The sequence below is a fragment of the Camellia sinensis genome, chromosome 12 (assembly GCF_055761805.1).
Source record: "Camellia sinensis isolate YWXY chromosome 12, ASM5576180v1, whole genome shotgun sequence".
NCBI classification, from domain to species: Eukaryota; Viridiplantae; Streptophyta; class Magnoliopsida; order Ericales; family Theaceae; genus Camellia; species Camellia sinensis.
In genome coordinates, this window is record NC_138972.1 from 51,753,242 (window position 1) to 51,768,402 (window position 15,161).

Below are 15,161 nucleotides of genomic sequence, written 5' to 3' on the forward strand. Positions count from 1 at the left end.
GATACTAGTGTATGCCCGTGCCTAAAGGCACGGTGCAAATAATGATAAAATCAAAATGTAATTGAATATAAAATTGTTGGGTTAAAATATAATTTATTCCATTTGTTGCTAAAAAATTGAAGTCAAAATATAAATCAAGGTCTGGTTAATTTTGAAAAGTTTTTTTTAAAAAAAACTTGAAAATAAACATTTCCTAATCAACTATTTAAAGTACGGCAAGTAACTCAATCATAAACATTTTGATTTTATTAACAAACTTTATGACTCTAAAGCATAAACTTCATATCAACACAAAAATTAAAAATAAAAGCATCCTTACCAAGCAAGTCAAAAAAAAAAAAAAAAAAAAAATTTATAGATACAAAATAAAACGCACAAACCAAAGATATTGTACATTTGTTAACACAATAATCCAAAAAAAATTACACCAACCAATGCTTGACAATTACAAAAAAAAAAATCAAATTAAAATTGAATACCAAACAATGCATGCCAGCCAGTGCTCTATAATCTATAAAAAAATTAAAATTGAAATGCACACCAACCAATACTTTGTAATTTAAAAAAAAATAATTTTAAACACCAAGCAATGCACACTTGCTAGTGCTATTGCCACAACTCAACATTGTAATAGTTCTTTGCAAATTATAAACCCAAAACTACATGAGAAAAAATATAAGGGGAAAAAAAAATTTAACTTGCCTACATGGTCACATGAGATTTTAAAAAATATATTCTCAGCACAATCTACACCACATGGAAATAAGAAAAAATCAAGTACAACAACTTACTAATGGTGCAGAGAGACCATATATATTTTGTTCAAACCTTATGTAACACAACAGATATATAAAATCATGGAAACACCTATGTAAGGACTAAATACTACTGTAAATGTTTTGTAAGGTACATCCCTTTTCTAATCACTGATAAATGTGAATGCATACAGGAAAAGATTTCAACTGTTGAAGCAATTATGGATTTAACAATTATAATAGACCTCATCAGTCAGACAATAAGGTATAATAGACCCTAAAAATATATTATATATCTGTATATAAATCAAATAATAACAAAATTCCTTCCGCAACATAAGGAGTTTATTTCCAAAACCAACCAACAATACAAAGTTAATGAAATAAAGAACATCTGTGGTGTGAAATCAATAATCTTCTGCACTTTTCAGTGTTTAAATAAACATCTAAAAAATTTTCATATACAAAATTGTAGAAAGCCTACTGTTTTAAGCATTCGCTTTAAGTGAATAAATCTTCCCTCTGTAGAGATGAACCTTGAGAGCAGTCTCAAAATGCAAAGCTCAAAAAATATTGTTTTTCCACTTCTCGTTGGTGCTGAAATGACCATATTTACATCGGATTGGAAACAGGCAGAAAAGCATTCACTCTGCAATGAGTTAAGGTACCTATACAACAAATACAAATGCATAAACAATACCAATTACACCATGTATAGCAACAGAACAATATTTTAGGCATTGTGGGTCAATTCCCTAAAGAAAATTTAGCATCATACATTGTTTGGGAGGCACGGTGTAAAGAAAATTTAGTGTATGCCCGTACCTAAAAGCATGGTGTAAAGAAAACAAATGGGAAAAAGGATACAAATGGGAAAAAGATTAACAAAAAAAAAAAAAAGGTTTGGGAGGCATCCATTGCCACTGGTGGCGACATCATTAGCAGGGAATGAAGGGGATGCGGAGGAGGCACATGTGAGGCGAACAGAGTCGGTGATGGCTTAGGGGTGAACGGCAGTGTTGTAGGTGTAGGGAAAGAAGAGAAAGAGTCAATAGAAGATAGAAGAGGTATGGTGAGAAAGAAGAGAGAAATGGAAATAGTGAGAGAGTGAAAAAAATCTCAACGCTTCACTTTTTAGTTGGGATTATCTAAACCATTCTAACCAAATATAAGAGAAATATTTTCAAAATTTGCTACAACTATAAACTGAACTAACTACACAAAAATCACCTAAATGAACATCTATAAATCTAGAAACAATGAATCAAACGTAAAAGTTAAAAAAACCAACTCATCAATAATGAAAATTCAGTGTTTGATTTTTCCTTGGACTTGCAGTACCTTATTCACAAATCACAATAATATGTTTGAATATAGATATTAGACTTTTCTCAAGTGTACAAAGGTTCTAGAGTTCCAAATAGGAGACGTTGCACATGATAATACATATGTAAGCAAATGATCCTTCTAACTGAACCTTTTTATCAAGCATTACATATGCAACCAGTTGTGGCTAATACAAAACACATGGAAGGCCAACTCAATAAATAAAAATAATAATAAAAAAAACAAACACATGGAAGAAGGAATTATTTGAAAACCAACAATGAACAAAAATGTGCTACCAAATAAACCTTGGAGTTTGAATCATATTTAAAATTTTTGAATGAAAAATGAAGAAACTTACGCACTTTAAAACACCATTGCACTGATGGAACACATACTTGGGTGTCCCAGTGGCATAAGTCTGTCTAATAAACCATCATCAGGAGAAGTGTTTTGCGCCCAGGCTTAGTTTCTCCCTATATTCCAGTCAGTCAACTTCCTATCAGCGCTGTAATTTTGATTTCGAACATAATTCTTCATTTAGTTATCTAAAAAATAAAAAAGAGCTACATTGGTCTACCTTCTCATCATAATATGTAAATCAAAGAGCTAGGAAACGAAATTAATGTAGCAGAGGCAGAAACGGGAGGGGAAAAGGAAAAACAAAGAATAATCAATATCTGGAGTTGTAGACATATTTGAATTTCTACATATTTTAAACAGAATAGAGAACAAAAGGGCAACTTTAAAATTATAAATTTCACGAAGGGCAACAAAAGCTGAAAGAGAAAGAAGGAGAGGAGTGAAACAACAAAATCTGAGCGAAATAACTTACCGGAGTGAGCTCTGATGGGGGAAAGAAGGAAACAACAAAAGCTGAGAGAGAGAAAAGAGAGAGAGTTTTAAATTTGAAATCAAGAAACCTACGCACTTTAAAATACCATTGCACTAAAGAAATCAAGAAACCTGTTAATCACTTGAAGATACAAAGCAAGCAAGAGGGAAGAAGAAATTATTTGAAAACCAACAATGAACAACAATGTGCTACCAAATAAACCTTGGAGTTTGAATCATATTTAAAATTTTTGAATGAAAAATGAAGAAACTTACGCACTTTAAAACACCATTGCACTGATGGAACACATACTTGGGTGTCCCAGTGGCATAAGTCTATCTAATAAACCATCATCAAGAGAAGTGTTTTGCGCCCAGGCTTAGTTTCTCCCTGTATTCCAGTCAGTCAACTTCCTATCAGCGCTGTAATTTTGATTTCGAACATAATTCTTCATTTAGTTGTCTAAAAAATAAAAAAGAGCTACATTGGTCTACCTTCTCATCATAATGTGTAAATCAAAGAGCTAGGAAACAAAATTAATGTAGCAGAGGCAGAAACGGGAGGGGAAAAGGAAAAACAAAGAATAATCAATATCTGGAGTTGTAGACATGTTTGAATTTCTACATATTTTAAACAGAATAGAGAACAAAAGGGCAACTTTAAAATTATAAATTTCACGGAGGGCAACAAAAGCTGAAAGAGAAAGAAGGAGAGGAGTGAAACAACAAAATCTGAGAGAAATAACTTACCGGAGTGAGCTCTGATGGGGGAAAGAAGGAAACAACAAAAGCTGAGAGAGAGAAAAGAGAGAGAGAGTTTTAAATTTGAAATCAAGAAACCTACGCACTTTAAAATACCATTGCACTGAAGAAATCAAGAAAGCTGTTAATCACTTGAAGATACAAAGCAAGCAAGAGAGATGTGATATAGGATTTATGGATACAATCATGGAATTAATTTTCTTAAATAAACCTGATGAAAAGTGCAATAAAATAGAAGCACAAATGACAATTCAATTAAAGAAGAATGCATGGATAGTTTTTTTTTTTTTTTTAATTTAAGCTTTAAATTTTGGTTCCCCCATGACTAAAAGGATATATTATATTAGAAGTCCTATTGAAATTAAGTTGCCAAACTATAAAACAATATGTGCAACATATGGATTGTGTTGAGCCATGATATAAGATAAACAAATTTACTTATCACACTATTATTCGTTTGTAAATGGGCATTGGACGTTAAAAAAAAAAAAATAATATAACGGTGATATCATATTAAAAAAAATTGATCATATCATTGAATTTTTATTTTGTGAATGATGCAGCCATTTTATTGTTCTTGGTTACATTGTTTTATCAAGAGTTGTGCCTCGTTTGGGAATTCAAACTCAAATTTGGAAGAATTGTTAAATACTCTGTTATCTTCAAATGCTGTACAATTCTATGAACCAAACATCTTTGAGGAAAACAAAAAAGAATAATGAAATTGTGAGTTAACATAGCTGAAAAACAACAAAGGAATTGGTGACTTGTTTCCTTTCTGTTTGAGTTGATTTTTTGCTAGATGTGCTGTTTCACATTTTTACATCAGATAATATTGTTACAAAATCTAAATCTTTAATATCAAACACAGAAATTAACAATTTTTATACCGGAATGCAATATTTCAAATAAGATAAATTAGAAATCAAGAAATTTATTGAAATCAATGTATCAAATCTAAAAACTGAGAGCGAAGACTCACTGTCTCGGGGATAAGAACTGAACCGAAACTTCACTGATACAATGACGCTTCCTCGACAATGTTGAAATTTCCTGTTAAAAATAAAGTAAAAATTGTCGAAATTTCAGAGGGAGGGTAACACCATAATAATTAAATCTCATTCTCCAAGCCAAGTCTGGCAATGGTAAGGAAGATCGAAGGTGCTGTGATTGTGTGAAACCACATTTATAAATTGAAGGCACTTTATGGGTACTTTTTTCCGGGAAAAAATTCGTACACACAATAACATGAATATAAACAACAGCAACAATAACATCCAATCAAATATAATCGAATTTCACAATGAACTCAAAAAAACCACTAAAATTAACCAAACAACATCAGAAATCGCAATTATTCATATGTAGATACAATTAAAAAATAGACACAGCCCGTCAGAAAGAGAAAGAGAGAGGCAGGACACGATGAACTCAAAAAAAAAAAAACCTAAAATTAACCAAACAGTATCAGAAATCACAATAATAAAAAAAACACACAGCCCAACAGAGAGAGAAGGGGAGAAGTAGAAACCGAGGACTACCTTGCGAGCCGAGTTCGAGAGGCAGAAATCGAGGACTGGAGATTTCCTCACTATCAAGTGAACATCTTCATTTGCTCTATGGCCAGATCTGCATGTCAAGTTTATGTTTAAAAGATGACTATCTAGTCTTCAATCATTAATTAAGAAAAATAAATAAACGAAGATTGAGCACATTGATACATTTCTAGTATAACCATCATCAAAGTATCCAATTCAAATTAAAACCAAAATCAAAATTCGTTATAATCATAAGTATTTTGAAGTTCACCATTTATCATTTAGAAAGTCCAAACATAAATTTATGCCACAAAACAAAAACAAAAAAACAAAACAAATTTATACTATCTATCAAGTAAATCAACAACCAACATAAACAACAACCAACAAAACCAACTTTAATCTTCAGTAGCTTTCCCAGAACTATATGTTAATATTTTAAATAACAAATTTTAATTGATCTCTAAGTGAGTTACTCGAAGCTTTCCCTAGTCTTAAGTTTACAATCTCCTTTTCTAATGGATTTTCACCACCATATATGCACCATAAATACTATAATTTACATCTAGTGTAGCGTAACAAATCCCATATTTCTCATATTCAAATGCGGACATGCTGTAGATTTCCTCACTGTCAAGTGAACATCTTCATTTGCATTATGGCCAGGTCTGCGTGTCAAGTTTATGTTTCAAAGATCACTATTCAGTCTTCAATCATTAATTCAAAAAAACAAATAAATGAAGATAGAGCACATTGATACATTTCTAGTATAGCCATCAAAATATCCAATTCAAAAAATTAAATCTATTCAAGGTTGAAGAATATATGCCACTGTCAAAAGAAGCAAATAATACACTATCAACAATCCCTTGGTATAATATATGAAGTTTGTCCCAGTGAAGGAAGTGTAGGTAATACTGTAGGAGCTATAGAAGGCAAGGAATATATATATTAAGATTAAAATATATATATATATATATAATTGTGACAGGGTGCTTTTGTGGGAGAAAATTGAAAGGATGTAGCATGCAAAACAATACAATATGAAGTGGGTTTAAGTCAATTGAAATGTTTAAGTTTGACATCAGAACTTAATTACAAAATTAGCATGCAGAACAATACAGTAGATACTTAAAAAATCAAAAGAAAGGAAAGGGTATGCAGTCACTGTCCCAAATTCGCATGTGCTTCCTTCCATGTAGGTTCAAACAAACACATACAATACACAACTCAAAATGTTCACTGTGATCTGATTCCCAATCCATAGTGTTGTAGCATACATTGTGTTGAGTCTGTATTGGATGTTTAAAACTTATTTAAAAAAATAGTAATAATACTGTACAAAAGTATGAGTTAGTGATTTGTTTGATAATATAAATATTTTTCGTATTTATAATTAGTTACTTATTGATTGAGAAATAAAAAAATAAAAAAAAGTATGAATAGAGCTGTGGTCTATTTCAAAGTATTGAAGAATTTTACTTGAAGCTTTCCTTGAACACATTCTGTTTGAGCATGAAGTGGGTTTTGCATCAACAGCGGCAGTGGTGATGATGAGCAGCGGTGGTGGTGTTGCAACCTTATAGACAAACCAGACATAGCCATAAACTGATCTACTGGAATGCAATAAACTGATCTACGAAATTAGAAATCAAGAAGTTTATTGAAATTAATTAAAAGAAGTAATAAACTGATCTACGAAAGGGGAGAGGCAGAAATCGAACCTTGCGAGTGCGAGTTCGAAGGGAGGGTGGTTGTCGATGCTGAAATTTTTATTCATACGAAACAAATTGAATGGAAAAAAAACCTAACTTGGATCATCGTCCGTATATCATCACCAACCTGAAAAAGTGAAACAAAGAGAAAAAAGATTCATCAAATACCACTTTCATTTTAAAAATAACACCTTTTTAAAAAATAACAGAGATTGCCCGTGCCTGAAGGCACTATCTAATAAAATTCTTATATTACAGCCTATGTGTTGCAAAAATGTTAACGATCATAAAAATGTTTTATGAAAAGTGTCTCAAAGTTGTGATCAAATAGCCAAAAATGTTCAGGATCAATCAATCGACCTACAAAGGTTAGATGATTTTTCATAAAACTACTTAAGAGAAATTATGTAGTATACCCAAACAAATATAGCCTTAAATAGTATGTCAAAAAAAAAAATTTAAATTAAATAGTGTGTGGTTTAACTCGGTTACAGTCGAATTCACATGTGAAGTGAATTTAAAACATACATTACTTTATTAACATTTGTTTTGTGTTTGAATTCTTGATCTATATATTATTTTTCTTAGTATTTTTTAACGTATGAAGTAGCTGACATTATTTGATAAGCCACTTTGTAGGTGAATCACCTCAATTTCTTAATTATTGTTCTTAAAAAGCAACTAATATGCTATTTCCAATATTTTTTATTTATCCATTAAATTAGAGCTACCCTTAATAAAATAAGGGGAGAAATGATGGGAAGTGGTCAATGTATACGTCCTAAAAAAAAAAAAAAAACAAAACAAACAAACAAACAAACAAACAAACAAAATAATAATAATTGGAAAAAGAATTCACACCAATAAAAAACAATCTCTTCTAATTTTATATGTAATGATATGACAAATTACATATTAACTTTTGATTTATTACAAATTCAATCATGTAACTCAACTCCATTGCGATGTCATTGCAAATGAATTGTAAATTCCAAAGTGCAAGTCTTTAACATTAATCTAGAAGAGTTACCCTCTATCTTTCGTAAACAAAATTCTTGTTCTTTCAATTAAAATTCGCCAAGAAATAGATAATTAAATGTTTTGCTAATAATAAATTTAAATATCTAAAATAAAACATCATTTTCTTATGGAGAGTTATATAATTGGAAAGATCCCAAAACTAAATTAAATACGACAGTAATTCCATGTACGCATAAAAATCAGAAAAACATGCATACAAAATCAATATGCAAATTGATTCTAGGTGATGTGAAGACTACAACCATAATGAATTTAAACCACAATAATTTTTCTATATATAAATTGTAGTGCTCTTACTGGTTCCATTCAGCAGAGAAACATTTGGGTCTAACCCCAAATAACACTTCAGCTACATAAATTGTAGTGCTCTTAATGGTTCCTTGCCGGTTCCTTGATGTTGTATTGGGATATTAAATTTGTGGAAAAATAAAAATAAAAATAAAGAATAAGTGAACAAAGTAAAAGCTCATTGCCAATCATGATACATTTCAGACCCAAAATTTTTTAAAAAATTAAATCCAAACCCATAAGCTACATAAAAAAATAAATAAATAAAAATTGGGATAAGAATGCACAAACAGAACACCAAAAACCCTCTTCCCTTATTATATAGATATATGTTTGATAATACAGATGTTTAGTAAGAAAACAAAATTTTAAATTTGGATGATTTTCACTTCTATTTCTTTACATTCAATAGAAGGGAAATAGGAGCTCAAACTCAGGAACCGCACCTGGCAAGAGAGCACCACAGGCCTTAGAAATTGAAAAAGCTAGAAAGATAACAATAATGTGACTTGGCAAAAGAATTTAAAATAGCAATGATATGATTAAAGTCAAATGAATAGAGGATAAAGTGGTGTAAAGGTAAAAAAGAAAATTACCAGCCAATGCCAACCACCAAGACCAACAGCCTTCTTGACGACACCTTGTTCTGTTGTTCTGTTGTTTCCTGTTACAATAACTTTGGTGTGCCTAGGAAGAACAAAAAGCTCTTCATCCCCGCTTTCTTCTCGAAAAGGTAAGAGAATCCGAGAAAAACATAAATTTCCCCTAAATTTCCCACTTGACAATTTCGAGCAACAAATAGAAATCAAACCCAGTTACTTCAAAAATAAGCAAAACACATCCGATTAAAATGCCTAAAACGTCTAAATTTAGTCGAAACCTTCCTTGTCATAAGCAGCTGATATTAAAAAAAAAAAAAAAAAAAAAAACCAAATTCATTAGAAGAACACCCATCAAAGCAAATTCGGTCTTCACTATTCAGTACCCAGAAGCAAAAATGTTGTATAACCTAGTATTCATATTGAATTGCAGACCCAGAAGAACCCATAAACTTCAATTCATAGAGTGTCTCTTGTTCTAATTTGTACTTGGACTATTCTCTTCACACATTTCAATTGAATGAAGCTATGATATTACTGAAGATGAAAACAATAAAGATTGAGGGTATGAGAGAGAGAGAGAGAGAGAGAGTTCTGTATTAATGTTGATTCTTCAAGGGGTCTGACACAAAATTTTGAAGGGAATGTTGAATGCGATGAGCCACAAAGTTCAACGGGCCTCTCAAATTCACGGATTTAGTTTGACAGCAATAAATGAGCAGCAAATTAAAAAAAAAAAGAAAAAAAAGAAAAGTTTTGCAAACTAAAAAATAAAATAAAATAAAATCATACTCGCTATCCTAAAAAAACCCAATTTACCTTTCAGCTTTCTCTCACTAATTCGAACAATTATCAGAAAAGTACACATACTGAAAAAGAAACTTGAATTCTTGAGGGGGTGAGTGTTGGCTGACTAAAACAGAAACCAAATAAGCCCTAGAATTTAGAAATTCAAGAAAAGGTCGCGAAACAGAAGCAGAGAAACAGAACATACCTGTTCACACGACTCCGAGAAAGTAACAGAAGCAGAGAAACACCGAATGCGAGAGAGAGAGAGAGAGAGAGAGAGAGGCGAAACAGGGGTTTTCTTCGGCAAGAATTCGGAATTTGGGGTGGGATTGGAGTGGAACGCTACGGATCTGAAAGGAGAGGGAATCGAAGGTTTGAATTTGAAGGTGGGTTTTGAAGGTGGGTATTTGAATTTGAAGGTGGGTATAAAAAGGTGTTATTTTTTAATGGATAAAGGGAAAGGAGATGTAATGAATCTTTAAACCCAATTTCCCATCTCTCTAAACACTCACTCCCACACCCCTAAGAAAAACCACCATTCTCCTGCTGCTGCTGATAGTTCAGAGGCCTCCTGAAGAGCATAGTGGACCCATCCTCGGCTCTGCTGCACCCCAAACGCACGCCGCTCGTTCTGATACACAAAATCAAATATATGATACCATCAAATTGTTTAATATTGAAATTTGCATAAACAGTGCTCTAAAAATTATCAAAAGTGTTTCGGAAGTGAAATACTGGAATGTGAAATTATCAAAATTATGATACCATCAAAAATTATCAAATATATGATACCATCAAAAGTGTTTTGTTTTCTTTAAACTGATAAACTGATCAAATTTTCTCATAAACTGATCTACTGGAATGTGAACAGGCGAAATTTAGATCGAACACATCTCAGCCAATTCTATTCCACAAAATTTCTACTGGAATGTGAACAGGCGAAATTTATCTCAGTAGAAAATTTCAAATGTGAAATAAAACCAAAATCAAGTAATTTGATTTATTTATCTCATATACCTAATGACAACACAGTGAGAAGGCGAAATTTCTATTCCACTCCATTTTTAAATAAAACCAAAATCAAATTTCTATTCCACTCCATTTTCTTTAAACCCTAGTTACTTACTTCAGAGAGAAGGCGATTCTTGGGAAGAAGTTTGGGGACTTCAGGAGGTAGAACCACATGTCTGCAAAATCAACAAGTCAATAACCAAAGAAGTCGAAATTTCCAATTTTTTTTTTCCATCAATCCGATGTGGCAGCGCCGACGCCGGCGAGGCGAGAACTACTGAACGCCAGATCAACATAATTAAAAATAAGAGACAGCAGCAAGTAATCAACATAATTATGTTGGGGTGTGCTAGATACCATTGCAGTATTGTTATATTGCATATTGAATCCATATCCCTGGGGTGGACCAGTTTGCCAGCCCGGAACTGGTACAGAAGATGGATAAGTTGCAGCGAATAAATTCTGCATATAAAATATAATTCATTGTAAGATACTTATCAAAAAAGAACAATAAATTGTAAGATGTGGAAAACCATGAACAAAACCAAAAGGAACACAAAAAGTAAGAGGATGGAGCAAATATGTAACTCTATCATCACCTCTGGAAGTTCTGTTCTCCCACTTGGTTTAACTTCCATGAAGAGGATTGTGAAGTGACGTCTGGGGCAGGTTTTGAAAAAGCCTGCGATATTTGTGCAGATGGTATACTCGAAGGACCTTGTGGATTTGAGGCAATAGACAAATTCCATGGCTGCAAAAATAGCATAGTGTATTAGGTAAAATTTAAAACTACTACAATAACCATAGCGGAGTTGTATAACTGGATGAAAGAAGATAAGCCATGAAGCACACCTGATTGTTTGAAGATCCACTAACTGGTGGAGTGAATGGCTGAGCAGTAGGCTGACTACCAGTAGCAGGAAATAAAGAAGGTTGATGAGGAAGCCTGTTGGGCCACTGCCCTCCATCAGCAACTTTGACAAAAGAATTTGCACCGTTTGATGGCAATCCCGATGAAAATGTTGTCGATTTTTTTGCTGTTGCAGCTACTGGAGCACCAACCCCAAAGGGGGGACATGGATACATGCCCAACAGGTGCTGCCACTGGAGTATTAACAGGGGGAAAATTTGTCAAGTTGTCTACCGGCACAGCTGCTGAAGCATTATCACCAAAGAGTTCAATGTTTACTGGGTTAACCCCTGCCAACGCCTGGCGTGAAAACTCGTTGTCACACAGCCATGCAAATCTATCCCCTGCAAAATCGATAAACAATCAGATGCAAAGTGTTTCCGAAATTAAAACTCAAATTATCCTTTAATTAGAAGTGGTCTGAAACATGGGTGTGAAATCATACTGTGGATACCATTGCAGTGGTCTGATCGGAACGCCAGATATGAACGCCAGATCTCGACCTCCTTCCGAAGATCGATCAGATCAAGCCCTAGATCGAACACATCTCAGCCATGCTATACTGTAATGCTATCTGATCTCGACCTCCTTCCGTCCTTCAGCAATGCTATCTGATCTCAGATCGGTTGTGAAGCACAGTAGAGAGAGAGAGAGAGAGAGGGAGTTGAGGATAACGTTTGGGTAGAGGCAGGCATGTTTGGTAGGCGTGGGAGAGAGAGCAGAGGCTGTTTGGGCGGGAATCAAACACATCCCAACCATTGATATATATTTGGAATTGATCTCAGCCATTGAATCAAAATGTATCTCACATACATTTTGATATATTTTTCAAAAAGCTTTGTGCCTTATTATATAGATATATAAGATATAGATAGATATCCACAACTTTCATGAAAAATATTATCTAATTTTTGTGGGGAGAGAGAAGGAAGAAAAATTTTAATATTTTCTTTGGGAAATTGGTGAGAGAGATTAAGATGGAGAGATTATAAAATATTTTTGGTATCTTTTCATTTGAAATTCATAAATTAAGGGATACTTATTATTTATAAAATAATTAAATAAATAAATCAGTCAATAGTTTTTTAAATCTATTTATAAATTGAAAAATCAATAATTTTAGAAAATTGATTAATTTGTCCTATTAAGTGATTTAAAATTTTGATAGATATACATCAAAAAAATAGATAATTATATTACTAAATCATAATTCAAATTTAGATATTGCCATATATTTTTGAGATCCATATCTAAATTCTTATCTCCTTTATTTTTGTGTAGTTTCTATTTTTTTTTTCAATTTATTTAAGGTGGAGTTGTGAGTTTCTATTTTTTAAAAATTTAATTTATCTATGATTTCTATTTGTTTTTAATTATTATTATTATTTAAGTAAGTTATGATGCAAGTTAGATACGTGATAGATATGTGAGTTTTATTGATTTAAAGGATGATAGTGGGAGATATTTTCAAATTAGATTTATATAGATAGACTTTATAGATTTTTAATATTTAAAATTGGATATTGAGAGGCAAAAGAAAGATTTTAGTTGAATAAATAAAAATCAAATTTATTAATTTTATCTGTTTGTACATCTAATTTTATTTTATTTTTTGTTATTTATAATATAATATATACGATATAGATAGATATCCACAACTCTCATGAAAAGTATTATCTAATTTTTTGGAGGAGAGAAAAGGAATGCAATTTAATTTTTTTTTTTTTTTTTTTTTGAAAATTGGTGAGAGAGATTATGATGGAGAGATTATAAAATATTCGTGTTATCTTCTCATTTGAAATCCATAAACTAAGGGATAATTATTATTATAAAATAATTAAATAAATAAATCAGCCAATTTTTTTAATCTATTTTATAAATTAAAAAATCAATAATTTTAGAATGAGAGTTTGGACCTCTTAACAGGCTTTTCATTAGAAACCCCATAATATATAGATACACTATCCTGTATAAAGTTTAAAATCTACTATCTTATAAAGCATTGAACTTGTTTGGTTCTTTATCATAAAAGCAGAATAATTTTTTATATACTAACTATTTTATTAAAAATATAAGAAGTTAAATGTGATTGGTTGTTAAAAAAGTAATGATACTTAAACATCCAATGATGTGATGACATGTACGTTTTTAGTAAGATTGTTAGTAAGAAATTAAATACATGTAACATTGCTTATAAAAGTATCTATGTTACTGTTGGCTTTTTGGCTTTTCGAAGGGTATTTTTGTGAATGTGAGCGTGCCAGCAAGGATCAATCAGTCCTTACAGAAATTGTGATTGCCAACCAATTATCAGACGATTGTGTTTTAGTTCTTTTCAGCCTCAATGAAGAGGACTTTTACTGGTGGCTTGACTTAGGAGAAGTTAATAGAAATAACAGTAATATGAAGAACAATTGAAGTATTTCATAAAAATGAACACTTACAATGGTCCGAACTCAGCCTCGGAGAGGTTTACAACAGCAATCTACTTGAATCTACTTGAAGCTACTCCTATGAATCGAAGTGCAGTGCGGGTATTTAAAGTGCAGGTATTTAAAGACTGGAAATGTAAAAGACTGGAAAAGAAAATCTATGAAGTAAACGACTGGTTTATATGATCTGAGTCCGTCCTTTTTTCTGGGGGCTGCCCTGCTATTTATACTCGTCAGTGATGACCTTCGAACTGCACTTCGAACCGTCGAACTGCTCCTCCATGATCGCTGATCATGCTTCCTCACAAGTAGCTCCATTACGCCATTACTGGCAGTTGAGTTTCCCTCTTGTACTTGAATTTGAATATGAGTAACCGTTGAAGATATGTCATCTTGCATCCCGTTATTGATCTAGTGTTACTCAGATCATGTGAGGACCAATATTTATTGCCACGTGTACGATCAGGATTAAAGGCTTGAATAACCTTCCTTTATTACCCTTACTCTGCCACGTGTCGAACTGTAACTGGCTTTTACAAAATATGTAGCCAACATTACCCCCCGCACTAATATACCCAATACTTGGTGATATTAGTGGATTACAGTTTTCCCGCGCCTCTAGATCGTGTATGGAGTCCAAATTCTGGAAATACAACCGTCATCCATTTGGTGATCATTTGCATTAACTCGTTGAACATCCCAATACCTTAGTATTCGAACAGGCTATGGTTGCATCAACTTCCCTTACTACTGATCAAGCATATGAAGAGCCTTTGAGTGATGTTATTCCTCCTCGAAAGAATCTCCACGCATTCATTAGCCACCCTTACCCGCCCTTCTCTATTCAGGTAATGGAGGCTTTTGCAGATTATAAACCTTTGGACTATGAACACATTGCCTTTAATCCCTTGGTTTACAAACTTATAGACACAAAGAGTTCTTCCCCTAAGCTCCCTTTGTATTTTGACCGAACTACTCTCAAGCCTTTGCTTCGACAAGTTGCAAATATGGACTTAGGAAACTCTTCTTCACAGACCTCTGCATGGGATGAAACTGTAACCTCTTCACCCTCTGGGGCTTCTGGCTGGACAAGCTGGTCAACTCCTGAGACTTATGATTTAAGGGAGCGAATCAATCACCATTTTGTTGAGTTCACTGACC

General features: G+C 32.7%; 1 protein-coding gene across 35 annotated transcripts; it reads right to left on the reverse strand.

The window, feature by feature from the left end:
• Window positions 1–1,019: 1,019 nt before the first annotated feature.
• LOC114305089 (uncharacterized) lies at window positions 1,020–12,251 on the reverse strand. Of its 35 annotated transcripts, none has more exons than XM_082898546.1 (14): window positions 12,023–12,244; window positions 11,511–11,912; window positions 11,258–11,409; window positions 11,016–11,120; window positions 10,774–10,834; window positions 9,853–10,278; window positions 8,856–8,980; window positions 6,940–7,057; window positions 6,698–6,831; window positions 5,219–5,306; window positions 4,660–4,730; window positions 3,666–3,706; window positions 2,447–3,378; window positions 1,020–1,423 (listed from the first exon to the last, which is right to left on the reverse strand). In XM_082898546.1, coding segments are annotated over exons 2-5 (492 nt in total). In that variant the 5' UTR covers window positions 11,745–11,912; window positions 12,023–12,244; the 3' UTR covers window positions 1,020–1,423; window positions 2,447–3,378; window positions 3,666–3,706; window positions 4,660–4,730; window positions 5,219–5,306; window positions 6,698–6,831; window positions 6,940–7,057; window positions 8,856–8,980; window positions 9,853–10,278; window positions 10,774–10,833. The 35 variants fall into 35 exon arrangements, with proteins under 35 accessions (XP_082754672.1, XP_082754679.1, XP_082754678.1 ...); XM_082898545.1 differs by having other exon boundaries at window positions 1,063–1,423; window positions 2,447–2,957; window positions 3,196–3,306; ... (1 more) ...; window positions 8,856–10,278; window positions 12,014–12,232; XM_082898544.1 differs by having other exon boundaries at window positions 1,063–1,423; window positions 2,447–2,957; window positions 3,192–3,306; ... (1 more) ...; window positions 8,856–10,278; window positions 12,014–12,232.
• Between the last annotated feature and the right edge of the window lie 2,910 nt (window positions 12,252–15,161).